The sequence below is a fragment of the Oryx dammah genome, unplaced genomic scaffold (genome assembly GCF_014754425.2).
Source record: "Oryx dammah isolate SB20612 unplaced genomic scaffold, SCBI_Odam_1.1 HiC_scaffold_28, whole genome shotgun sequence".
NCBI classification, from domain to species: Eukaryota; Metazoa; Chordata; class Mammalia; order Artiodactyla; family Bovidae; genus Oryx; species Oryx dammah.
Window position 1 is genome coordinate 111,357,545 of NW_024070212.1, and position 27,537 is coordinate 111,385,081.

At 45.5% G+C, this 27,537-nt stretch overlaps 1 protein-coding gene across 1 annotated transcript in view; it reads left to right on the top strand.

Moving 5' to 3' along the window:
• Positions 1 to 11,999: 11,999 nt before the first annotated feature.
• The window catches only part of TRPM8 (transient receptor potential cation channel subfamily M member 8), a 99,542-nt gene continuing 84,004 nt past the window's right edge, over positions 12,000 to 27,537 (top strand). Inside the window, exons 1-4 of the mRNA XM_040231803.1 lie at positions 12,000 to 12,116; positions 16,419 to 16,492; positions 22,180 to 22,336; positions 24,436 to 24,613. Coding sequence (XP_040087737.1) covers positions 12,000 to 12,116; positions 16,419 to 16,492; positions 22,180 to 22,336; positions 24,436 to 24,613 — 526 coding nt within the window. The remainder of the gene's footprint in view (positions 12,117 to 16,418; positions 16,493 to 22,179; positions 22,337 to 24,435; positions 24,614 to 27,537) is intronic.

Below are 27,537 nucleotides of genomic sequence, written 5' to 3' on the forward strand. Positions count from 1 at the left end.
TCTCTCATTCAGGGTTAGTAAGGAGAACTTATTATTTATTCTTTTTTTTCTTTTCTTTTAGAAATCAGAGAGAGACTTAGAACTTGAAAATGGCATCTTAGAACTGGTTTGAACATGGTGATAGGCAGGCTGAAACACAATTCTAAAAACATGCCAAAAGCCACTAAGTGTTAGAACAATAACATAACAAGTTGATTTTTGTTTTTGTTTTGGGCTCACAGGACGAAAGAGTATTCTGTTGTTGATGGGTGACCATTTGAAATTTCTAGACTATTTGAAATCATTGTGATTGTCAGTGATAAAAGTAATGTCAGCCTACTCCCCTCAATCAACAAAACAAAGGTTTTAATTCTTTAAATTTTGATAGTGTGTTGATACATAAATATAACAATCTTTTCTTTCACAAGGGCTTAGTAAAGTGGTAAAAGGAGCTTAAATTTTAAGGATTAGACTCCCAGGCCAGGCTGCTTTGATGTGAATGTTGTATACCCTACTTATCAGCTGTCTGACTTTGGGGAAGTTACTTTACCTCTCTGTACAGGCCTTGGTTTCCTCATTCATTTAAGAGGGAAAATAATAATCCATATAATTCGTGGGAGGATTAGAAAAGTTGACACACGTGAAGAGTGTAGCACAGTGCCTGGCACATAACCAGCTTTACATAAGACAAAGCTGTTTTTTATTCCTAGCTTCAAAAGCTGTCAGGACAAATCGTGTTGTTTATAAACTCAACTTGCAACCACAAAAGAACACTCAGCCAAAGTTTTCTTGAGAATAATTTTATTTTTTTCTAGTCAAAGATTCTTTTATTTTCTAAAATTTCTGTACCATATTTCATTTAGTCATATACCTGGAATATTTTCATTTTAACATGTAACCAATATAAAAATTATAAATGCCATGTTTTACATTATTTTTTTTTTCATTTTAAATCTTCAAAATCCACTGTGTATTATACACTTACAGAGTATCTGTTACACCAGCCACATGTCACATGCTCCCCAGGCACAAGTGGCTCGAGCCTGCTGGACTGAACAACTCAGGTCTAGAGCCTGTGTTCTTAGCAATGCAGTGTTTAGTAGAAGCTTCCAGACAAAAATGCTAGGATTATTGTTTGTAAAAATGTTATAACTGACCGTAGAACTTTAATGGATAGAGCCAACATAACAAAATTAAGGGTTGAAACAGGAGGAAGAGAGGAGGGTTATTGGATTTCTTAATTCCAGACTATTTCCAGAGAGGTAAAAATCTCTTTCTTAGGCTTCTCCATGTCTTGCTTCAAATAGTCCCTCTCCCCCTTCCCAGGTCTCCTTGTTTTTTTTTTGTGTGTGTGAATGAAAAGAGGTGGCAGAAAGTGGATGAATACTAATATTGATACCAGTGTTCACTTTGGCACCCAAGGCTTATGAATCTAGGGTTTCTCTAAATACAGACTGAGGGCTTTCCTGATGGTTCAGTGGTAAAGAATCCGCCTCCCAATGCAGGAGATGTGGTTTGGTCCCTGGATTGGGAAGACCCTCTGGAGGAGGAGATGGCAACCCACTGCAATATTCTTGCCTGGGGAATCCCATGGACAGAGGACACTGGTTGGCTACAGTTCATAGGGTCGCAAAAGATTCAGACATGACTGAGCAACTCAACAACAAAATACAGACTGAATACATGACACGTGGCCTCCTCTGAAGTGTCCAGTCAATTCCATGCTTGTGCTTTGAAAAGATTTCAGTACAAGCTTTGAAAAAAATCTGATTGGTGTTACTGGTTGCCTCCTGGCTGAGCTGAGTGGTTCTGCAGCTGCCTCAGCAGCATCAGGAACATGTTAGAGTTGCTGAATCTGCGTCCCACCCCAAATCTGTGGGGCCCCTGTAGGTGGGGCCCACAAGTCTGAGTTTGAATGAGGCCCCCAGTGACTTTGCTGCCTGTGTTTCCACGTGGGAAACTGGAGAGAGTGGGAAGTGGTTAGCACAGAGCTGCCGTCCTGATGTGGATGGTAGGCAGTATCTTCACGATCTATGGTAAAGTTGGAAACCATGAAGGCTGGTTCAGAATCCACTGTGACTTTAATCGTCACTGAGATAATCTTCTTGGTGGGTATTAGGACTCCACTAATTTAATAAGAGTCATCTGCAATCTGAGAATAAGGACCATAAGTAAAAATAATTGAGATATTAATGAAAACAAGAAAGATTTTACATCATTCAACAAGTAAGAAGGAAATCAAACCAGTGAATCCTAAAAGAAATCAACCCTGAATACTCATTGGAAGGACTGATGCTGAAGCTCCAGCACTTTGGCCACCTGATGCAAAGAGCCAACTCATTGGAAAAGACCCCGATGCTGGGAAAGATTGAAGGCTGGAGGAGAAGGGGACCACAGAGGATGAGATAGTTGGATGGCATCACCAACTCAATGGACATGAGTTTGAGCAAGCTCAGGGAGATGGTGAAGGACAGGGAAGCCTGCCGTGCTGCAGTCCATGGGGTCACAAAGAGTCACACATGACTGAGCGACTGAACAAGAAGAAGTAAGTCCTAAATCTGGGCAAACTCTCAGACTTTTCTATACTGGAGCCATCATTTGTCCCTACTACAGAATTGCCTGCACTGAATTTTACCTTAGCCATGCATCTTCCACTGGCATTCAGGACTTTATACTAGACGGCCACAGAGCTTGGTGCTGTAGGTATTACAGGGTTATGTCAAGATGTCTCCTATCGTGTGGCCCAGTGTTCTTTTTATACAGGTTTAGTTCTTTTAACTTATTATTTTGAGGTAATAACAGACTCAGAGTAGCCCACCAGTCGGAGTCAAATTGCTGCCTCTGAGGCCCTCGTAAATTGTAGTTTGGAAACTGTCACTGCTTTCGCACATGCTAAGATTCAAATTGCTGCCTTTCATACATACTCAAATATGTATGAAACAATCACATAGGATTATCCATTTGAAATTGAAAAAATAGTACAGAGAGACCCCAGGCCACCTTCACCTGGTTCCCCACAAAGGTAACATCACACATACAGAGTGTAATATCAAAACCAGGAAACTGACACTGGAATACTCCACAGCCTTTATTTATTCAGATTTTTCTCATTTGCACGTGCAGTGCGTGCCTGCGTGCTCAGTCATGTCTGACTCTTTGTGGCCCCATGGACTGTAGCCTGCCAGTCTCCTGTGTCCATGGGAAAAGCCAGGCAAGAATACTAGACTGAGTTGCCACTTCCTACTCCAGAGGATCTTCCCATCCCGGGGATCGAACCCTCTCCTGCATTGGCAGGTGGATTCTTTGCCGCTGCACCACCTAGGAAGCAGGCGGAGAGTTTTATGCAATTTTAGCATGAGTAGATTTGTGTAACCACCACCACAGTCATGTTGTGGAACTGTTCTACTGCTACTGCTAGAAAAATACCCGCCATGCTGCTCCTTCACAGTCTTGCCATCTGCCCCATCCCACCCAAGCAGCAGGATCTGTTTGTATACTGGACTCTGGATCAGGGAATATGGGGTTGACCTTGCTTTATGGACTCTGGAAACGTGAAATTGACCGTGTTCCCTTGCTTTCAGTTCAGTTCAGTTCAGTCGCTCAGTTGTGTCTAACTCTTTGCGACCCCATGAATCACAGCATGCCAGGCTTCCCTATCCATCACCAACTCCCAGAGTCCACCCAAACCCATGTCCATTGAGTCGGCGATGCCATCCAACCATCTCATCCTCTGTTGTCTCCTTCTCCTCCTGCCCTCAATCTTTCCCAGCATCAGGGTCTTTTCAAATGAGTCAGCTCTCTACATGAGGTGGCCAAAGTACTGGAGTTTCAGCTTCAGCATCAGTCCTTCCAATGAACACTCAGGACTGATCTCCTTTAGGATGGACTGGCTGGATCTCCTTGCAGTCCAAGGGACTCTCAAGCGTCTTCTCCAACACCACAGTTCAAAAGCATCAATTCTTCGGCACTCAGCTCTCTTCACAGTCCAACTCTCACATCCATACATGACCACTGGAAAAATCATAGCCTTGACTAGACAGACCTTTGTTGGCAAACTAATGTCTCTGCTTTTTAATATGCTGTCTAGGTTGGTCATAACTTTCCTTCCAAGGAGTAAGCATCTTTTAATTTCATGGCTGCGGTCACCATCTGCAGTGATTTTGGAGCCCAGAAAAATAAAGTCAGCCACTTTTCCCACTGTTTCCCCACCTGTTTGCCATGAAGCTATGGGGCTGGATGGCATGATCTTAGTTTTCTGAATGTTGAGCTTTGAGCCAACTTTTTCACTCTCCACTTTTACTTTCATCAAGAGGCTCTTTGGTTCTTCACTTTCTGCCATAAGGGTGGTGTCATCTGCATATTTGAGGGTATTGACATTTCTCCCGGCAATCTTGATTCCAGCTTGTGCTTCCTCCAGCCCAGCGTTTCTCATGATGTACTCTGCATAGAAGTTAAATAAGCAGGGTGACAATGTCTCTTGCAATTAGGTTGCAATTTCTAGCCATGCCCCACAAGCAGGCTTTCCATGCTCTGCAGGAGCCCTTCACCTTACTAGTTTCTCTTTCATTTTAATCTCTGCTCCCCTCTTTCTCTCTGGTTCCTTTGCTTTCAATAATATCTTAGTAAGTCTCTTCAAATATTTGTGCACTGAGATAGAATACAAAAAAATTAAAGTGCAAAAAAAAAAATAATAAAGTTCCAATATCTTCTCCATTTATTCTTTAAACTCATCACTCCCTTCAAAATCCTTTTTTTGAATGGCTGCAAGTTGTGTGGGTACCCTCTGACCTCCTCCTCCAATTCCTGAGGGTGCTTTCTGCTGCATTCACATTTGTGTTGGCTGAGGATACAATTCCTACATCTCAATCTTTCCCCTTATATGCAATGCTTTTTGTTATCTTGAATGCTATAACCAGTAACAAACTTCATTAGAGGAAGAGACAGAGGGAAACTTCAGATATGAGGTGGATTTCTGGGCAGATCTAAAACCTTTAAGAGTTGTTCACAATGTCTTTTTTTAGATGTAGGGCTTTCCTCTCACTGGGCAATTTTCATTCAACAGTCCTTACATTGTGAAGTTCAACCAGAGTCTTATGCCTGTAAAGTTTCCAAGAACATCTGAGATTTAGTTTGTACATGTATCTGGGTCATTTTTAAAGCTACTGTAACCTTTAATTCAAGAAAATTCATTGTCTTGAACATTTTTAAAAGTCAAAAATCAAGACAGCCTTAATAAAGTTTCTAATTTAGACATTAAAATGTATATGAAAGTACAAAGAACACAAACTATTCCTAACATCCATACATACCAAAGAAATTTTCTGTTTTACCTGCTTGTATAGCTTTATCTTTATTTTTATCCTTAAATAATTTCACTGGGTACTTTAAGCCTATTAATTTCACCTGGCATGAGACTTTGGGTTTTTGTTTTTGTTTTTTAAATATTGAAGACTCAGTTGGCAACCCACTCCAGTACTCTTGCCTGGAAAACTCCATGGACGGAGGAGCCTGGTGGGCTACAGTCCATGGGGTTGCAAAGAGTCGGACACGACTGAGTGACTTCACTTTCAGTTCTTTCTCTACTCCAGGGAAGAAGATTTATCCTATTGACTTTTGCTACGTCTGCTGTGTGGAACTTTTTCTTCTTTCCTTTTGTTAAATAACTGATTATCAATTTATTAAAAAGGTTGATTTAGACATTGGCAATGGCGGCTTCCACCTTGACTTCTGGCTCAGTCTTGATGGAAGAGATCTGCTTGACAATCTCAGAAGGACTGTGTGGTCCATGAGTAGCTTGTGGGTCCTCATCTGGAATCAGTCTCAAGTCTTAGAACCATCACCACAAGGAGTTTTCCTTGTAGTTATTCTCAGAGTCTTGGGAGGCATCCAAACAGGTCCTTTCACTTTGAGATTCTTTTCCTTCATGCCTCTGATCAGGTCAGCACATACCTTCTTCAGAGACTTCACATTGAAGCTGGTGAGGGTGGTCCTACAGGAATCAACATCTGGGCTTCCTGGTGGTTCAGTGGTAAAGAATCCTCCCACAATGCAGGAGATGTGAGTTCGGTCCCTGGTTTGGGAAGATCCCCTGGAGAAGGGAATGGCAACCCTTTCCAGTATTCTTGCCAGAGAAATCCCATGGACAGAGGAGCCTCGGGGGCTCATGGCATCCATGGAGTCACTAAGAGTCGGACACAGCTGAGCATGCACGCTTGGTGTGTTTATTGAATTCCTCTTGACATTATGTGTTTCATTATTGAAGAAAAGTACATTTTTCATTTTTTTGCCTGAGGTTTTGGTAAAGAATCCGCCTGCAATTCAGGAGACCTCAGTTGAATTCCTGGGTTGGGAAGATCCCCTGGAGAAGGGAAAGGCTACCCACTCCAGTATTCTGGCCTGGAGAATCCCACGGACAAAGAGTCGCATTTGATTTGCACTTCCACTTTCACACTTTCACTTTTGAAATTCTGGCCTGTGTTATGAAGCTAGCACTTTCCTGATGCATTGGCCAGCTCTACAATTTTTTAAGAAGTAGAATAATAGAGGAAACTGCGTGTGTGAATTAATTACATGAAATCCACCTTATCAGACATCATATCCACATTGCGGAGCGTGTTTGGTGTCATTTTACTGGTGGACTCTTGCTTGGGGAGGTCCCCCGGTGGGGTTAGTCTACATCTGGCGCTATCATTTTCCTGAATCCATTTTCCTACTCCTAAGTGAGAATTTCGTTAATTGAGAGAACTACACTCAGATAAAGCAAGAAGATGGTCCTAGTCTTGAAACTCATGCTTGACAACATCATACTCCACTGCCCTCCAAGTGGGTGGAATGTCTCTTTCATGTGGATACCAAATATCTCATTAAAAAAATAATTTATTTCCTTTTGTTTTCGGTTGCTCTGGGTCTTCCCTGCTGCATGCAGGCCTTATTGCTGTGGGCGGGAGCTAGCCTTCCTTGCGGCGGGTGGGCTTATTGCAGTGGCTTCCCTTGTTGCTGAGCACACGGGCTTCAGCACACAGGCTCAGCAGTTGTGGCGCACGGGCTTAGTTGCTCCTCGGAACCAGGGATGGAACCCGTGTCCTCTCCATTAGCAGGCGAATTCTTAACCACTGGACGACCATACCTCATTTCTGAAGTCCCAAACCTCTCACTTCTGACCCAGAGAAAGCCATGTCCAAGAGAGAACTTTGCCTAGGCTTTAAGACCGTAAGAGTTATGTATTAGGCTTATGCCGTGCACCGTTGTGTTGTGTTACAGTTTGGGAGTTACCTGATCATGTATTCCAAGACGTATGTGAAACTCCGACCCCTAAGTGTTGGGGTTTTGGGGAATCAGCCCATCACCTTTAACTTCTGGAGCTTGGCAAACCATTTACAAACTCACTTCTCCTTGAGTAAAGTAGTTCTTTCTTCTCCATTCCAAGAGACGGAAGCCGCAGACGTCTCTTGGGGGCCCATGCGGTTGGGTGACCAGGAGTGAGTGTGCAGCCAAGCTCCAGAGCAGATGTGTGCAGATGCTTTTGGGCAGCACAAACCCTTCCCTAGAGAGAGCCTGTTAGGACCCTGAAGATACAAATCTGAAGGAGCAGCACTCTTCCCACAGGTGTGGGGAGGGGTCCTTGAGCCCCTCACAACCGGGAAGCCCTAAGCTCCACCTTTGAGACCACTGCTCTAAACTCGGCTTTTTAAACGACTGCTCTAGAGTTTCAGAGTGTGCAGTTTCACGTGCGTGCAGTGTCCCCAGCCAGCCTCCCGTCTGGGGCAGACGTGGCATTTCTTCTCTGCAGTACGTGTCAGACAGTCCAGTTGAGTCAAGGACCTGGGGCCGTCGGAGGTCAGCGTCATGTCCAGGAATAATTTCAAAGAACACGATGCGAGAGGGGAAAGAAAAAGATCCCCCAAATTGTCACCAGCATTTATTATGTTATTCTCGACTCTGTTTTCCTTTTATCTTCGATTTACCATTTATCCGCAGCTGATCAGTCTCATGCTGAGAGTCTTACTGCTCCCAACTGCCGCACCAAGTCCTACTCTGTGGTCTATATTGTCATCACTGTCTCTCTCTCTCTGCTAGTTTTCATCCCCCAAGATTAAACACAATTCCACAAGTTGACAAGTCAGCCTGTGACCCTCCCCTCCCCTATAACTATCCCCACCCATGTGCTCTCGTGGATGGAGCCATCTGTCCTATGGTCCTCAGTCTCTCACCAGCACTTACTGAAACGTTATCACTAAGGTCATTGGTTATCTTTGCCTTATGCGGTCTCTAGAAACGTTTCCTGTTTATTAAATGTGTTTTCAGGATTACATAAGGAATACATTGAATTTTGCCAAATAGAACAAGTGAAAGGATACAATTAAAGTCACTGAGTCCCACCCACACATATAGCAGTGGTTACCATCTTGGCGCATTTACTTCCGTGTGCCTTATACACGTTATATGTAACGATTGTACACCGTCTTCTTAGATCGCTGCCCTTCCTGAAGGTGCATTGTGCGTTGGCTCCTTTGTTGTTGCTGTTTAAGTCACTCAGTGGTGTCGGACCCTGAGACCCCATGGACTGCAGCACGCCAGGCTTCCCTGTCCTTCACTATCTCCCAGAGTTTGCGCAGACTCATGTCCTTTGAATCGGTGATGCCATCAACCTTCTCATCCTCTGTCATCCCCTTCTCCTCCCTCCTTCACGTTTATAGCAAAGCCGAGAGAGTGAAAGACCCACTAAAGGTCACAGGATGAGTGGTTGAACCCAAGCTGACTGTCTTTCTAAGGTCTGAGCTCCTGACCACTGGCATTTCTTGCCTCCTGCTTTTCTTCTGCTCCCAATAAGTCTTATTAATTTTTCTGTGTCATTAAAATACACCTCATTCGTGGTACCATCTTCTTACTCCTTCTGTGTGTAATGTTCTCCTATTGTGGGAACTTTAGGTCATTTCTAATTTTTTCTATGAAATGAAGATCTTCTAAGTATACCCTTTAATGTCTTTCTGATGACTTCTTTTATCTAGGATTCTCCAAAGCCCCAAAGGTAATATTTGAACTTTTGCTACATTGTTGCCACACTGGTTGGCAAGCTGGAAAATGATTTTTACCTTCCCTGGCCCCCCAGCCATATGACAGAGTTTGCACTAAGCTCTTTTCAACATCAAATTCTGTCATCTGAGACTGTCTCCCCTGGATGCTTCACTGTCACTGGAGTTTCATTGTTTTTATTACTAGGAAGGCATAGCATATGTCTGTGTTTATTAGTGACTTGTGCTTCCTTGTTTGATGGCTTTGGATTCTTTCACCCACTTTCTACAGGGTTTTGTATTGTTCGACCTAGTGGCATGACTTTATGACTTTTCCTTAGTATTTGATGCATTAACTGGTTTCTCCCTGGTGTGAATTTCACTTTCTCCTCCTCTTGGTTGTCATTTTGCTTTTCCAGTTCACCCCTTTTCAGGGGTGGATGACTCTCTTTCCAAGGATCCTGGGGGCCCCTGTAGACTCTCTCCTCTCCTCTCCAGGCCTCCCTAGAAGCCCTTGGTCCTTGACCCTATGTCCCCTCTCCTAATACTCCTTTCAAACCCAAGCCTTAACTCCCAACTGTGTTTAGGAGATGGATGAACGGTGTACCTGGCATACGTGGTATGTGAAGCAGTGTGAAGGTGGTCCAGACCCATAATTAGTCAACTAGAATATCAGCTGACCTCAGAAAACCAATTAGAAACTAACATGGAATAAAGGCCCCTGAGATGTCAGGACAGGACTGCTTCCTGCCCTTTCTACACAGCCTTCCCATTTCTTATTTGAACTGTGATTAAAAAGCAAAAATAGACATTTTCTGCTGCAATGAAATAAGCAGTTTTTTCATTGTGAGCAAATGAAATCACTTGCTGACCATTGGTGCCCTACTTAGAAGCCATTTGCTGCTGTATGGGAATCACAGTAAATCCCTGGCAGGATTGATTTGTGGTTTTACAATAATGTATGTAAAGTACCAATTAATACTCTGAGTCTCTCTGTGAACGCCTAGAGAGAGAAGTAAAAGAAGCACTTGTTGTTTTAAACAGCCTGGCCTGAGGGTTCTCAGTGGGGTTTAAAGAGGCCTCCAATCTCTGTGGCATGGGAGGGTTTTGAGGCTGGGACTGGCGATTTGGGAGGAGGAGCCAAGCTGAGAAGTCAGCAGCTGAGCGGCTGAGCCGTGGGTCTCAGTCTTTCCACTTGCAGGGTGTGCGGAAGATCAGGTGGAATTAATTTGCAAACTAAAGGAAGATTTTGGGGGTGAGGGGGAGTGTTATATAATCGCTTATGTGTTCCATCAGTCTTGGTATTAATACATTCTGCTTTGGGCTCTGTGCCAGGCTCTGGGAATACAGTTGTTCAGTCACTCAGTTGTGTCCAACTCCTTGCGACCCAATGGACTGCAGCATGCCAGACTCCTCTGTCCTTTAGTATCTCCTGGAGTTTGCCCAAATTCATGTCCACTGAGTCGGTGACGCTGTTTAACTATCTCATCCTCTGTCGTCCCCTTCTCCTCCTGCCTTCAGTCTTTCCCAGCATCAAGATTTTTTCCAATGAGTGGGATCTTTGCATCCAGGGGCCAAAGTATTGGAGTTTCAGCTTCAGCATCAGTCCTTCCAATGAATATTCAGGGTTGATCTCCTTCAGGATTGACTGGTTTGGTCTCCTTGCTGAACAGATAGATCTGGTTTTAGTCTTAAGTAGACAGACGGGGGCCAAACAGATCATGAAACATATCAGGGTACTCATGTCTTAGTGGAGAGTAGACGGTGCTTCCAGAATAGGCCACTGGGCACCTATGCAAGCCTGGGCATCACTGGTACCTCCCTGAAGAGATGGTGCATAAGATCGGGAGGGTGAGCAGGAGATAACCAGCTGGGTGTGGGGGGAGTTGGGGAAGAGGGCTGCAGACAGACCATGGGATTCTCATGGCTAAGTCAGGGCCCAGTGAGGAGCCTGGTCCAGAAGAGAGGGAGGAGAGTGAGGTCAGGCTGAGGTACCTGGGTCTGGGGGGCAGCTGTGGGCCACTGGAAGAGCTGGAGAGGGGCAAAGGGGTGGGACTACCCCTTGGATGTGGTGATTACAGAGCTGAGGGTGGTGGGTAGAGAGGTCACAGGCAGCGGGGGGAGCTTGGTCCCAGGAGCAGACAGAGGGTCAGAGGGGAGGGCAGAGGGGAGGGCAGAGGGGAGTGTAGGAGAAGGATGATGCCTTTGTTCTAGGAACCCCATGTTTGCTGTGTCTGTTCAACCACCCAGGGATGTGATGTAGCTGTTGGTGGATACAGGTCTGAGATAACGTTCGGGAGACAAGAGGGACAGGTTGCTCCTGAAGCTGGGATGGGAGACTCGGATCCCCAGAAGAGCAGGGGGCAGCCGGGGGCATCTCCATGGCAACCGAGTCTTCTATGATACCTTCAGCTCATGGCCTGCTCCTGGAGCCTGGCAGGAAGTTGTCAGGGGCGCCTGGGACCCGTGTGCTGGCTCCAAGTGTCGGGGTGACCCTGAGCTCACTGGTCCTCAGGCCCTACTGCCCCGTCGATCAAAGTCCTCCTCCCTCTTCCTGTGACTGGATCAGGGCAGGAGTCCCCTCTCCTGCCTGTCAGCTGGTCTTCTTGCTGCAAGCCGCTGGTTACAGCTCTCTCCAAAGCCATGAGCTTGAAAGGAGCCATCCTTTCCCCTCTTATATGGTGGTCAGGAATGATGGATCCCACCCCCCAGACAGGAGGGCACACCTGGAGTGGCCCTGCCCACGAGGGAAGGGCCAGGGAAAGCATACGGAGGGGCTGAACTCAGGCTGGGTCCCGGAGGAGAGATGAAGCCAGGAGAGCAGAGGCGGGGGGACAATTACCCCGTTAGGGGGGCCGGTGGCGGGGATCAGGTAGGGATGGGGCTCTGGGGGCAGCAGAAGGCGAGACGGGAGGGGTTCGGGGAGGGCACTGCGGTAAAGCCTTCAGTGAAGCCTGTCCAGGTTGGTGACCCCATTTCCCCCGCTCCGCTTTGTCCACAGGAGAAGAGATGTCCTTCAAGGGCGCACGGTTCAGCATGAGGAAAAGGAGGAACGGCACGCCCGACAGCACCCGGACCCTGTACTCCAGCACGTCCCGGAGCACCGACGTGTCCTACACCGAGAGCGTGAGTTAACCGCGCCCCCTTCAACACGCAGTTAAGGTTCTTTGGGGACCCGTACTCCTTCTTTAAAAAGTGCATGTCTCATCTCACTCTTGTCTGTGGGTTATTTTTGTCGAACGCAGAGACGTTTTCTTTTCTGTGTTGTTTGTCAAGCATTCCTGTTTTAAAGATTGTAACTGTAACCTTACGTTGTTAAAAAAATGCGTTTACTATGCGCCTTTAAAAAATAGATTTTATTGAAGTGTAATTGATTGACAATGTGTTAATTTTTGCTGTACAGTAGAGTGATTCAGTTAACACGTACACACACACACACAGATAGGCACCTTTTCATATTTTTCATTATGGTTTATTACAGGATATTGCATATAGTTCTCTGTACTATACAGTAGGACATTGTTTATCCATTCAAGAGTGCACCTATTAACTGACCTATGTAACATTTTAAATACTGCACTTTAAAAAATATTTAATTTTAATTGGAGGATAATTGCTTTCCAATATTGTGTTGGTTTCTGCTGTACATCAACATGATTCAACCATAGGTATACATATGTCCCCTGGCTCTGGAACCTCCCTCCCACCTCCTACTCCATCCCACCCCTCTAGGTTGTCACAGAGCACCGGTTTGAGCTCCCTGAGTCATACATCAAATTCCCACTGGCTATTTTATATATGGTATCTATTTTACACATGATAGTGAAATACCATATATGCTTCCCTGGTGGCTCAGAGGATAAAGCGTCTGCCTTCAATGCAGGAGAGCCGGGTTCGATTCCTGGGTTGGGAAGATCCCCTGGAGAAGGAAATGGCAACTCACTCCAGTATTCTTGCCTGGAGAATCCCATGGACAGAGGAGCCTGGTGGGCTATAGTCCACGGGGTCACAAAGAGTCAGACACGACTGAGCGACTTCACACACATCTATTTTACACATGATAGTGAAATACCATACTATGAATATTTGTTTTTTACTACGTAATGCTTGGTGTTCTTGCTTCCAGCCCTGTGGGTTCACTTTAGAAGTGAGTTTTGAAGTCCTTTTATTTAATTCCATGGCTGGTGGCTCATTCTGCGTCTGCATTTGTTCTGGCTGAGCTTCTAGCCCTTCTCTTTGGTACCTGTCTCACCTCTCGCCATTCTGTGTCTCTGTACACTGAGTTGCTTAGGACTCGGGGCAGGGAGGGGTGAGTGGGCAGAAGGCTCCTCTCTGCCTTCAGGCTCTCCCATCTACCTGATGGGATGGGAGCACGCCCCTCCCATCCAGTCCCACCTGCACCTCCAGTCATGCCCGCAGGGTTTCCGCTCACTCTCAGGTCCTAGCGAACACTCTCACTTGTCAGGAATAAAGACAACATTCCAGTCTGATACCACAGTGATGAAAGTCGGGGTGGGGGCTGACTCTGGAAAAGGGAAGGAGGAGGAGGGACTGGGCTGGGGTTTCTGGGGTGCTGGGCATGTCAGTAATTTTTTTTTTAAAGCTATTCATTTATTTATTTTGGCCTAGCCCCTGGCCATGCATGATCTTATTTCCCTTCCCCAGGGATTGAACCTGTGCTCCTTGCAGTGGATGCTCAGAGTCTTAACCACAGGACCACCAGGAAAGTCCCCATGCCAGTATTTTGATCTGTGGGATGAGGTTCTCTGGGTACCCAGGCTCTTGCCATTCTCACCACCCAATGCCTACTTAGATTTTGTAACTGCTGCAGTCACCCTGGCCCTGTGAGAATTACACCATGGGCAGAGGACGCTGGTGGCTTCTCCAGTGCCCCCTTCTCTGGCCTCCAGCAGTGCGAGACCCCTGGGAGGGCAGAAAAGGTCTTTCCGGATCCCACGTGGAGGCAGGTATGGGTGCTGCTGGCAGGCGGAGACTAACTCTTTTCCTGTTCTGCTCCTCTGGGCTCCCCTGGAGTTTCTGGATGGATTTCCCACTCTGCTCAGAGATGCCAGCAGTCATGTGGGTAGGATTTCTGAGACCACGCAGGTACATCCCAGTTCTGAGGGTCCTCTTTATCCCTGAGAACACACACTTCTGCAAAGCGCATTTTGCAGAGGGAACTATTAGCAACAAGATAGTTTTTTATCCCCACCCCTTCTCCATCACCGTCATCGATTTCAAAAGCTTATACATATAAGCTTATATATCCTGTGGAGTTTTCTTTATCTGTGTGAAGTAGACTTAAAACTAGTGAAGAGCTAGAAAAAGTTATGAGGAGGAAAGGCCATCACAGGGCTTCAAAACTTATTCATTCAGAGGATATAAGATGCTTTTTACCTTTTTATTATTAATATTGGTAGAAAAGAACCTACAAACCTAAATTCCCAGCCTAAGGAGAAACAATACAACTAACACTCTTGCACCATCACCAGCACTTTCCAGGAGACTCCCATGTGCCCCCCCCCGCCCCATGTCAAAGCCCTCCACACTCTCCTGAATTTTGTGTTCCTCATTCCTCGCTTTTATTCATAAGCTATGGTTTGACTATATGTGTGTAAACAATGGATGGTTCTGTTTTGTCTGTTTTGACATTTGTGGAACCCCACCATCAGGACTCCTCTGTGGGTTTGGTTTGTTGCAAGCGTCCTATGTACGTGGTTCTCCGAGTGACCATGTGTAGTGGCTGTTGATTCAATCCTGCTGAGCTGGGCTTTCTCTCATGCTCCTTTGTCCAGCTTAAGGGGGATGAACATTTGAGTTTCTGATTTTGCTATTAGGAGCAGGGCCATTCTGAACCTTCCTGGATGTGTGAGGTGGTCCCTGGAGAAGATTCTCTGGATTGAGGCTGGTGGGTGAAGGTGAACACCTCTCCTTAATGGGAATTGGGGTTAAGACACAGAAAAATTCTGAAAGAGATGGGAGTACCAGATCACCTGACCTGCCTCTTGAGAAATCTGTATGCAGGCCAGGAAGCAACAGTTAGAATTGGACATGGAACACCAGACTGGTTCCAAATAGGAAAAGGAGTACGTCAAGGCTGTATATTGTCACCCTGCTTATTTAACTTATATGCAGAGTACATCATGAGAAACGCTGGACTGGAAGAAACACAAGCTGGAATCAAGATTGCCAGGAGAAATATCAATAACCTCAGATATGCAGATGACACCACCCTTATGGCAGAAAGTGAAGAGGAACTAAAAAGCCTCTTGATGAAAGTGAAAGAGGAGAGTGAAAAAGTTGGCTTAAAGCTCAACATTCAGAAAACGAAGATCATGGCATCTGGTCCCATCACTTCATGGGAAATAGATGGGGAAACAGTGGAAACAGTGTCAGACTTTATTTTTTTGGACTCCAAAATCACGTGGATGGTGACTGCAGCCATGAAATTAAAAGACGCTTACTCCTTGGAAGGAAAGTTATGACCAACCTAGATAGCATATTCAAAAGCAGAGACATTACTTTGCCAACAAAGGTCCGTCTAGTCAAGGCTATGGTTTTTCCAGTAGTCATGTATGGATGTGAGAGTTGGACTGTGGAGAAGGCTGAGCGCTTAAGAATTGATTCTTTTGAACTGTGGTGTTGGAGAAGACTCTTGAGAGTCCCTTGGACTGCAAGGAGATCCAACCAGTCCATTCTAAAGGAGATCAGTCCTGGGTGTTCTTTGGAAGGAATGATGCTAAAGCTGAAGCTCCAGTACTTTGGCCACCTGATGCGAAGAGCTGACTCATTGGAAAAGACTCTGATGCTGGGAGGGATTGAGGGCAGGAGGAGAAGGGGATGACCGAGGATGAGATGGCTGGATGACATCACGGACTCAATGGACATGAGTCTGAGTGAACTCTGGGAGTTGGTGATGGACAAGGAGGCCTGGTGTGCTGCGATTCATGGGGTCGCAAAGAGTCAGACATGACTGAGTGACTGAACTGAATCGAACTATGCCTGACCACCTGCCCATGGAGGGACAAATGCAAGTCTAGAAAGAGTGTTTGCAGTTTATCGTCTTTGGAAAAGCAAGCATTAGAGGCATGGGAATCTGCAGTAATACATTATTTATGTTAAGCTACCAACAAATCCTTAGTTTCCCCTGGTTGTTTTAGAGTTGAAAAAACATACTTTGCATGTGTGACATTTGTTACAAGATAATGCCAAGTAACTGTTAGAAAAATTTACATTTAGTTATAAAAATTTAAAAGTATGCCTCTTTTTTACAAGCTCTGTATGCTCTAAAGGTGTGATGGGATACTGGGTGCCACCGATTTGCAGTGAATCCTTAAACCCTTTGAAGTAGGTTTAGTTCATTCATGAACAGCAGCAGGGGTTAAGAGCAAATTAGTGATGTGTTGTTCCCATGTTCTCTCTCCAAAGGACTTGGTGAATTTCATCGAAGCAAATTTTAAGAAACGGGAGTGTGTCTTCTTTACCAAAGATTCCAAGGCCACGTAAGCACCTCTTCTGCCTCTGATTTTGCTAGTGTGTTCAAAGATAAATTATTAACAACCATGACAACAGACTAGTTCATTATTCAAGTTATTTGCATCTTGCAGTTCTCAGAAATGTTGTGTGAGCAGGAAGAATTTGGCAAGCAGCTTGTCCCTAGAGAGGTATTATTTCATATTTTAAGCTTTGGCTGGAGTGAGTGAAGGTTCCAAGACAGGCTGTCACTCTCTTGGTGTTCCCGTGAGCCTGGGAGCCTGCCCAAGTAGCCATGGCAATAAACCTTGTTATTTCATAGCCCTTGGCAGGCGACAGCAGGCATGCGCATACGTGGCAACCTGACCGGCTCCTCTGTCTGGCTGTTGACTGTGGCTATACAGTAGGACTTTGTTGTTTACCCTTTCTATATATAGTAGTCTAGCTGTTAATTGATTGTTTAGTCGCTGCCATAGTTTATGTTTAAAGACTGACTCTCTGTTGATCAGAGGGAGTTATAGCAAGATCAGGGGTGTTACAATCAGCCTTAGATCCAACCTTGGCTTGGCTGCCTGTTCACTGCATGAACTTGAACTAATTATTATCTTCTGAACTGAATTTTCTTATCCTAGAAACCCAGCAAAGTATACATTCGGGGTTGTGGTAAGGATTCAGTGGGATGTTTCATAAAATTCCTACTATAGAAAGTTCTCAGTCAATGGGCTTTCTTTCTTTGTATAAATTAGAAAATGAACATCAGAAAAAATAAGAGATTTCTATTTTGTCATTGGTATAAACTTAGTCATTATGAAACATTTTGACAAAGTATAAATTCTGTGAGTCAGCTATCTATCCCCCATATTTCCCTGAAAGATTTTGTGTTAATTTGTTTGACTGGTAGAAAACACCATTTGGATTCATTCATTCAGTCAGTCAATATTTATTGAGCGTCAACTGTATCAAGGGGACTTCACATACTTAATCATGAATTCTACAACTGCCCTGCAAGGTAGCTGTTATCATTTGACTGACAAGTCAAGTGAGGCCTGGAGAGGCTCAGTGTTTTACCCAGGGTCACGTTGCTGGGCTTCCCTCGTGACTCATGGTTAAGAATCTGCCTGCAATGCAGGAGATGCGGGTTCGATCCCTGGGTCAGGGAGATGCCCTGGAGAAGGAAATGGCAACTCACTCCAGTATTCTTGCTTGGAGAATCCCATGGACAGAGGAGCCTGGCAGGCTATGGGGTGCCATGGGGTGGCAAAGAGTCAGACACGACTGAGGGACTAACACTTTCACTTTCATATTGCTGGTAGGAGAGAAATAAAGGACTGAACCCAGCTTTCTGATTCTTCTTTGTGCATTCTTTTTTTAAATTATTTTTTAATTGGGAGAAAATTGATTTACAATGTGATGGTTTCTGTCATACAGCAATGCAAATCAGCCATAATTATACTTATATCACCTCCTTCTTGAGCCTCCCTCCCCTGCCTCCAGACCACCCCTCTAGATCAGCACTATTTACAATAGTTAGGACATGGAAGCAACCATGTGTGCATTCTTTTCGGGCCCAGCTCCTGCCCCTTCTAAGAACGACCCTGCCTTGGGCTGACTGTATTCATCAGTACCTTGTCATTTGCAGATATCCAATCTAATTGGCTTAAATGAGTGGTGGTTGTAATGGGACCTAGTGCTGGGAAAGCACAGCCAGATCCAGGGCTTAGTATTACCAAGACCCTGCCTCTTTTTTTCATCTGTGAGGCTGTCCTTCTCTGGGTGTGAAGGCTCCTCCTTTGTAATGCAAAATGGACACCACAACTCTGGCTGATACTATTTCAGCTTACCAGTGAAGGGAAAGAGGGCCTGGTTCCTAGCAATTCTACCCAAAGTCCTGGAACCTTGATCTTGGAGTTCATGTCTTTTATTGGCCTGGCATGGGCCATGGACCCATTCTAATCTTTGGGAAGGTGATGGAATATGTAGTTGGCCAGTCTTGAGTCACTGGAAGGACTGATGCTGAAGCTGAAACTCCAATACTGTGGCTGCCTGATGCGAAGAACTGACTCATTTGAAAAGACCCTGATCCTGGGAAAGATTGAAGGCAGCAGGAGAAGGGGACAACAGAGGATGAGATGGTTGGATGGCGTCACCAACTCAATGGACATGAGCTTGAGTAAACTCTTGAAGTTGGTGATGGACAGGGAAGCCTGGTATGCTGCAGTCCATGGGGTTGCAAAGAGTTGGACACGCCTGAATGACTGAACTGACTGACTGGGTGTTGTGTCCATATGGACCTGGTGTGGGAAGGATGGGTCCTCAAAGGAAAGACAGGGTGTTTCTACTAGCTGCAGCAGAAGTGGATGGAGGATAGGGAAATCTACAACTGCCCACCTGATGGTGTCTGACTGCAGCTCAGGTCTGACCCCAAATGAAGGGCCTTGCTGTGAGCAGCCCTCACCCTCCACAACACCAGCTGAGGACAGGAACACCTCGGGGTCTCCCAGTGCCTGTCTCAGAGGAGACCAGAGGTTATAGACCAGAGTCAAGACTCCATAAGCTTTTCAACTTCTTATATTTATTATTTTCATCTGATGAGTAATCTAAATTACTCATCAGACAAAGGAATCAAGGGAAGTGACTGGTAACAGTGATACTGTAATTTTGCTGCTGCTTCGCACACCAGCTGACGTAAGCTACTGCAAATCTCCCCAGAGTTGTCCTGTATATGCTAAGCCCAGACCACTCATGTTTTTCTTCTTTAACCCCTTTCAGATGTCTGTTTCTTATGTGGTCACAGGAGAGTGATGCCTGACTATGACCCCTGTTGCTGAGGGTACCCTCTGAGACACTGCTGCCCAGTTAGGGGTCACCTCCTGGCACTCCTGAGGCATCCCTGAATCCGGGTTTGTTTTCTTCAGTTCTCACTGCCTCAGCTATCCTGGGTTCTAGGTAGAGACAGGAAGAACTTTGCTTTTACTGTAATGGGCTCTGTGCGATGGTCCTTTCTACTATAATGGGAATATTCTTTATCTGCATCAGCCCATATGAGCATTTGAAATTGGCTAGTGCAACCAAGGAGCTGAATTTAAATTAAACAGCCACACATGACTAGCAGCTACTATATTCAGTTCAGTTCAGTCGCTCAGTCGTGTCCGACTCTTTGTGACCCCACGAATCGCAGCATGCCAGGCCTCCCTGTCCATCACCAACTCCCAGAGTTCACTCAGACTCACGTCCATCGAGTCAGTGATGCCATCCAGCCATCTCATCCTCGGTCATCCCCTTCTCCTCCTGCCCTCAATCCCTCCCAGCATCAGAGTCTTTTCCAATGAGTCAACTCTTCGCATGAGGTGGCCAAAGTACTGGAGTTTCAGCTTTAGCATCATTCCTTCCAAAGAAATCCCAGGGTTGATCTCCTTCAGAAGGGACAGGTTGGATCTCCTTGCAGTGCAAGGGACTCTCAAGAGTCTTCTCCAACACCACAGTTCAAAAGCATCAATTCTTCGGCTCTCAGCTTTCTTCACAGTCCAACTCTCACATCCAGGGTAGTTCTGTGGGATTCTGACTTGTCCCAAGGGGTAGAACTAGCATCCTGACTCTCTCCTAATCCTCTCCATCCCCCTTCTCTGTCACTTCTCTGCCTCCTCCAAGTATCTGTGCTAACGCCTTCCTGGCATTCTTCCCGCCTCCTCTCCATTTGTAGACCAATTCATGTACATTGGTGCTCAGATATGCAGATGACACCACCGTTCTGGCAGAAAGTGAAGAAGAACTAAAAAGCCTCTTGATGAAAGTGAAAGAGGAGAGTGAAAAAGTTGGCTTAAATTCAACATTCAGAAAGCGAAGATCATGGCATCCAGTCCCATCACTTCATGGCAAATAGATGGGGAAACAGTGGAAACAGTGGATGACTTTATTTTTCTGGGCTCCAAAATCACTGTGGATGGTGATTGCAGCCATGAAATTAAAAGATGCTTGCTCCTTGGAAGGAAAGTTATGACCAACCTAGATAGCATATTCAAAAGCAGAGACAATAGTTTGCCAACAAAGGTCCATCTAGTCAAGGCTATGGTTTTTCCAGTAGTCATGTATGGATGTGAGAGTTGGACTATAAAGAAAGCTGAGCACCGAAGAATTGATGCTTTTGAACTGTGGTGTTGGAGAAGACTCTTGAGAGTCCCTTGGACTGCAAGGAGATCCATCCAGTCCATCCTAAAGGAGATCAGTCCTGGGTGTTCATTGGAAGGACTGATGCTGAAGCTGAAACTCCAATACTTTGGCCACTTCATGTGGAGAGCTGACTCATTTGAAAAGACCCTGATGCTAGCAAAGATTGAGGGCAGGAGAAGAAGGGGACAACAGAGGATGAGATGGTTGGATGGCATCACTGACACAATGGATATGGGTTTGGGTGGACTCCGGGAGATGGTGATGGACAGGAAGGCCTGACGTGCTGTGGTTCATGGGGTCGCAAAGAGTCAGACACGACTGAGCGGCTGAACTGAACTGAACCCAATCATCAAGATGGAGCCAGACAAGCTTCTCATTCGAGGTCACCCAAAGCACACACCTATTCTTGGAAGGGAAAAGGGTTCGAGAGTCACTCTTCAGGTGTAGCAAAGACAGATGGGACAGGGACTTCCCTCCCCAATCCTGCAATGAACTCTGGTGGGTGAGGAAGGACCCCAAAGGATAGTGGGACAGAAACAGCTAAAGAGAGAGGGGAGGAAGCCAACTTGGACCACAATAGTGGGGAAGATCCTGAAACAACCAGGAGCAGCCTCAGCTCAGGAAATGCCCCAGGGCTAGTCAGAGAAAAGACTAAAGCAGCTGCAATCAAGTCCAGTTGACTTTTTAAAATTTTTCTTGGCCAAACTGAGTGATGCCTGAGAGACCTGTTCCAAAAAAAAAGAGGCAAGGTTACTGGTGGAGGAGTGATTTTGGATTCTAGGTTCTAGCTCAATTTTTATAACTCTAGAAAATATCAAATGTTTTGATATCAATACAGATAATTTCTATACCCTAAAGTAATTAAGATTTGGGCTTCCCTGGTGGCTCAGTGGTAAAGAATCCACCTGCAATGCAGGAGACATGGGTTTGATTCCTGGGTTGGGAAGCTCTTGGGGAGCAGGCAATGGCAACCCACTGTATTGTTGCCTGGGAAATCCCAAGGACCGAGGACCCTGGCAGGCTCCAGTCCACGGGGTTGCAAGAGTCGGATGTTAGTGAGCAACTGAACATACCTACACACACACACACATACACAGTGTTAGTAGTTAAGACTTTCAGTTACAAGGAACCCAAGTTATTTTAACCTAAATGAAGAAATTTACTCTAAAGAAAAGGAAGAGCCCTGCAGAACCTGAGAGATAAGTGGCTGGGAGTCTAGAATAGTTAGGGCTATGGCCAGAGCGTGTGAAGGCTCAAGAAGTCTTCTCTGTTATCTTTTATTCCCATGCCTCCCTGCATTCCTACTTTCTTCTTTCTCAGTGGAGATGCAAGTGCAGTGTGTTGCCTGAATCTTCCATGGCACAGGGATAAAACATCAAGATAGTTTTTAAACAACCGAGATGATGAAAACAGTCTGGAAATTAGATGTTATGCTAAAATCTCTTTTTGTGTTGATTTAAGCTAATCATGTGTGGTCTAAGAGATGGGATGAAACATTTAGGTAGGTTTAATGAAATCTGTTCCTTCCTGTCAATATCCTCCTGCTCAGGGAGAATATGTGTAAGTGTGGCTACGCCCAGAACCAACACATAGAAGGCACCCAGGTCAACCAAAATGAGAAATGGAATTACAAGAAACACACAAAGGAACTTCCCACCGATGCTTTTGGAGATATTCAGTTTGAGACTCAGGGGAAGAAAGGGAAGGTAAGCAATGGTTTTCTACTTGGACTAGCTAATCCATATGCTAACATGGTAGGCTACTGAAGTACCTCGAGTTACTTCAAATTGTCTGATAGTATGTATGAAAGCAGAAGAGGTGGGTTGTCAACCCAAACATGATTGCAGAAAAAGATAAATCTTGTGAAAAATCAAGCGCTGTGATTAGATTACGTGCCTTGGTAACACTCCTTAGGTGATTGTTAAGGCAGTAGTGAGTAGCAAGGAAAGAGCAGAATGAGTTCCATCTGTAAGGTGTTGGTAATGCCAAGGTGGTGGGGTCAGCTCCCATATGGGCCACCAAATGTTACGACTGTCTGGGCATGGGCTGGAAAAGAATTTCCAGACACAGAGTATTTTACAAGAGAGGATTATTGAGAACAAAGGACTGAGGTAGTGAGAGGTGCTGCAAAGACAGCAGGCCGACTTTCTGACAGACCAGGGAGAGATGACCGCCAAAGGGAGAATAGAGCGGGAGATGCTATTGGAACAGCAGGCCGATCCTGAGGTGTTTTCAAGGGGGAGCTGATGCTTTGGTGGGCTTGCAGCCAATTTTTATAGCCTCAGGACAAAGAAAATTCCTAAGGGAAGGGTTGGCGTTAAGTCTTTGGTTCTATATGGTACACATGTTACTTAACATAGAGATGGGAGCTGGCTGGTTAGGGACAGGCTGGCTCTTGACAAACAAGGTGGCCTTTGACAATGGTTTTCATGGAGCTTGGCTCATTCTGGAAATATTGGCCCGTGACCCCAGGATGGCTGGCTTGCCACCCAGTGTCCTCTCTCCAGGCACAGTGCAGGCTCATGCGATATCCTCGTTGACCCTCCCTGCTACAGAATGATTGACAAACGCATTTGTGGTTTAGTGTGGCACATGGCATTCTCGAGAGTACACGTGGCCTTGAATAAGATGACATTTTCCTTTGCACACCCACACTGCAGGCTCTCACACAGCATTTTACAAAGCTGTTTAATGGACTGTGTCGAATAGAAACAAAAAGGATAATGTCAGAGTTGTGAGTTAAATTTTATTGGGGGCAAATGAGGACTATAGCCAAGGAGACAGCATCTCAGATAGCTCTGAGGAGCTGCTCCAAAGAGGTAGGGGAGCAAGGTCAGTGTTACATATGATTTTAGTGAAGGGGGTACGTGCAGTCAGGCACCCGCTTTGGTAGACGCTTGCTGCTAGTCATGAGAAGCAGGTGTCTCCATGAACGATTTTAGTGCTTTTGTAGATATGAGAAGATGCAAGAATTTGGGCTCATATAATATGCTGAAAATACCTGTCTGAAGCCCTGTTCTGTGGGTCTTCCCCAGAGCACAGAGAGTTTCATTCTTGATCTCCACCCTGAACTCACCGCCGCGGCTGGGGTTTGATTCCTGATCAGGGAAGCCTTTCTTCTTCCTCTCCCCCTGCCACCTACCGACCTCCCCAGTGCGACCATACCACCCTTTAGGGGTTCCCTGGTGGCTCAGAGAGTAAAGAATCTGCCTGCAATGCAGGAGACCTGGGTTCAGTCCCTAGGTTGGGAAGATCCTCTGGAGAAGGGAATGGCAGTCCACTCCAATATTCTTGCCTGGAGAATTCCAAGAACCGAGGAGCCTGGCGGGCTATAGTCCGTGGGGTCACAAAGAGTCGGACAGGACACGACTAATATTTTCCCTTTCAGAGGCAGATGGCAGGTGCCCGTTTTCGGTTGGCCATTATTAACAGTTTCCTTAAATTCTCCTCTGTCCACTCTGTCTCTTCCCGAGGCCTCTGTCTCGAGATGGGCCACCATTGTCTTGCCTCCCCACCTGCCTTGGCTCACAGTCTGTAGTTAACCCTCCTGCTGGAGGGCTCCCTAAAATGTAAATCCCTCTGCTTAGAACACCTGACGGGTGCTCCCTTGCCTTTAGGATGAAGTCTCCAGCTCTCCAGCTGGCTTGGGTGTCCCTGCAGGGGCACCCACGCCCCCTTCCACTGCCCCAAGGGGACCTTCGTCACCGGCCATGCGCTCCCGTCCCAAAGGAACAGGTAGACTGGGCCACGCCCCCGCCATCAGGAGAGCACCTGCGGATCCTGATGCTTCTGTCCTTCCCCACAGTATATCCGACTGTCCTGCGACACGGACGCGGAGACGCTGTACGAGCTGCTGACCCAGCACTGGCACCTGAAAACACCCAACCTGGTCATTTCCGTGACTGGCGGCGCCAAAAACTTCGCCCTGAAGCCGCGCATGCGCAAGATCTTCAGCCGCCTGATCTATATCGCGCAGTCGAAAGGTGCGCGGGTCCCGCGGTGGCCGAGGGGACCGTCCCGGGCGAGGACGTGGCGCCCGCTGGTTTGTCGGTTCAGGCTGCGCCGCGTCTGCAGAGACTGAACGAAATTGTCCTCTGCCATTCATGCGCAAGACTGCAGATACTCTAGAGCTGTATGATTAATCCTGATCTTAATTAGAAACAAGATCCTTAAAGGAGGAAACAGATCCGGAACTCCGGGGGGTGGGGTGGAGGAAGGAGGGGGGATTTCCTTAATCAGAGCTCAGGAAATTGCATGTGGGTAATTGAATGTTTCTCTTAACCTAACGTTTTCATTTAGTCGTTTTTACATAAAATACTCAGAGTATTCTGGCCAATCAAAAAAAGAAAGCTTAATGTTTGCTGTTTCATTTGGGGACCAATAATATGCTTTGAAAAAAGTGACCGTGCCTGGCAGATGGTGAGGGCCAGGTGAGTGTCTGATGGGGATCAAAACACAGAACCCTGGCTTTGTTATTTGAAATATTTTGCTTATTTTTTCTTTTTTGATTTTTTGTTATGACAAATTTTAAACCTACAGAAGAGTTGTAAGAATAATCCAGTGAATATCTGTACAGCCTTCACTTAAATTTACCAATTGTTAAAAATTTCTCATGTTTGTCTTCTCCCTCTCTTTAGATATTCATATATTATGATTTTAAAAATGGTTTGAGGGATTCCCTGGTAGTCCAGTGGTTATTGTTGTTATTGTTTGGTTGCTAAGTTGTAGCTGACTCTTTGCAATCCCATGGACTGCAGCATGCCGGGCTTCCCTGTCCTCTGTTATCTCCTGGAGTTTGCCCAGGTTCTTGTTAATCGAGTTTTGTTGTTGTTCAGTTGCTCAGCTGTGTCTGACTCTTTGGTGATGCTATCTAACCATCTCATACAGTGGTTCAGTTCAGTTCAGTTCAGTTGCTCAGTCGTGTCTGACTCTTTGCAACCCCATGAATCGCAGCACGCCAGGCCTCCCTGTCCATCACCATCTCCCGGGGTTCACTCAGACTCACGTCCATCGAGTCAGTGATGCCATCCAGCCATCTCATCCTCTGTCGTCCCCTTCTCCTCCTGCCCCCAATCCCTCCCAGCATCAGGGTCTTTTCCAATGAGTCAGCTCTTCGCATGAGGTGGCCAAAGTACTGGAGTTTCAGCTTTAGCATCATTCCTTCCAAAGAAATCCCAAGGCTGATCTCCTTCAGAATGGACTGGTTGGATCTCCTTGCAGTCCAGGGGACTCTCAAGAGTCTTCTCCAACACCAGAGTTCAAAAGCATCAATTCTTCGTCACTCAGCTTTCTACACAGTCCAACTCTCACATCCATACATAACCACTGGAAAAACCACAGCCTTGACTAGACAGACCTTAGTCGGCAAAGTAATGTCTCTGCTTTTCAATATGCTATCTAGGTTGGTCATAACTTTCCTTCCAAGGAGTAAGAGTGGTTAGGACTCTGAATTTCCACTGTAGAGGGCACAGGTTCAACCTCTAGTCAGGGCATTAAGATCCCCAAACCGTGGGGCGCAATAGCCACCCCCTCAAAAAAAATCCTTTGAGAGTAAATTTAAGGTATCATGAGCTTTAGCCCTTAAGCACATACATTAACACATGTCTCTGAAGAACAAGCCTGTTTTCTCATGTAACTGGTATAACTTTCAAACCTGAGGAAGTTCACATTGACCAATACAGTTATCTAACAAAAGATTCTTGTTTTAATTTTGCTAATTATCCCAACAATGTTCTTCAGAGCAAAAAAAGTTTTTTGTTTTTTTTTCTCCACCTGGATTCCAATCCATTTAGCTTTTCATAGCATAGAAAACTGAAAAGCTTTCTCTCGTCTGGAAATGTTCTTTAATCTTTTTGGCCTTTCAGGACATTTTTGAAGACTATAGGCAACTTTTTTTTTTTTTTTTTAACAGAATTCCTTTCATTTGACCTTGACTAATATTTCCTTGAGATTTGATTCTGTTTATCAAAGTCTAATATTTATTTTATTAGTTTACTGCTAAGATTTTAAAAACTTAATTTTTTTTGTTCATCATGGATTTTTTGGGCATCAGTTTTTACATTTATTTATTTATTGGCCATGCTGCATAGCATGCAGATCTTAGTTCCTCGCCTGATCAGGGATTGAACCCTTGCCCCCTGCAGTGGGGACTTGGAGACTTAACCCCTGGACCACCAGGGAAGTCCCTTGAAAACATTTTTATTAAGAATATTAATTGACAGAACTAAGGTAGCATGTCTTATTCTAAATATGCTTTTTCTTAAAATCAAGAAGAAAGGGTGGTTTCTCCCCATATTTATTCTTAATTTCCTGATCAACCAGATGGAACCACAGTAGATACTTTGTTATGAAACCCCAGCAGCTGACTTCCTCACCACTAAATCTGAACATGCATAATGCATTCCTTCAGCAAATACTTCTTATATGCCTGCCATGTGTCAGAAATTGTCTTAGGTACTGGGAATAAATAGAGTAGAACAAAGCAGACAAAAGTCCCCAGGCTGGGATTCTTCTTAGATGAAGTGAATGGCCGGAGCTGGGGGTTCATTGTCTTCTTGTACTCTGGGTCAGCCATGTGGAGAGCTGCTTTGTCTCCCATTGCCTCATTTGAAACGGGGGTATTGACAACTGAAATCTGCAGGAAGGAGACTGAGTGCCAGGGGGTCTGGAATTCACATCTTGTGAGAACTGGCCAAAGGAATGGGATCTGAATGTTCTAGGGACTACATCACATTTACCGTAAAATATTGGAAGGACTTTTATGTGGGAGATGACTAAAGTAGCTCCCTGTCTGGAAGTCAGTAACAAAATTGGAGAATGGAGACGACAATGAACAAAGGGATTTTCTAACAGTTGGGGGAGGGGGCTGCCTCTCAACTCCTCAGAATTCAGGGAGACTGGTGGCCAA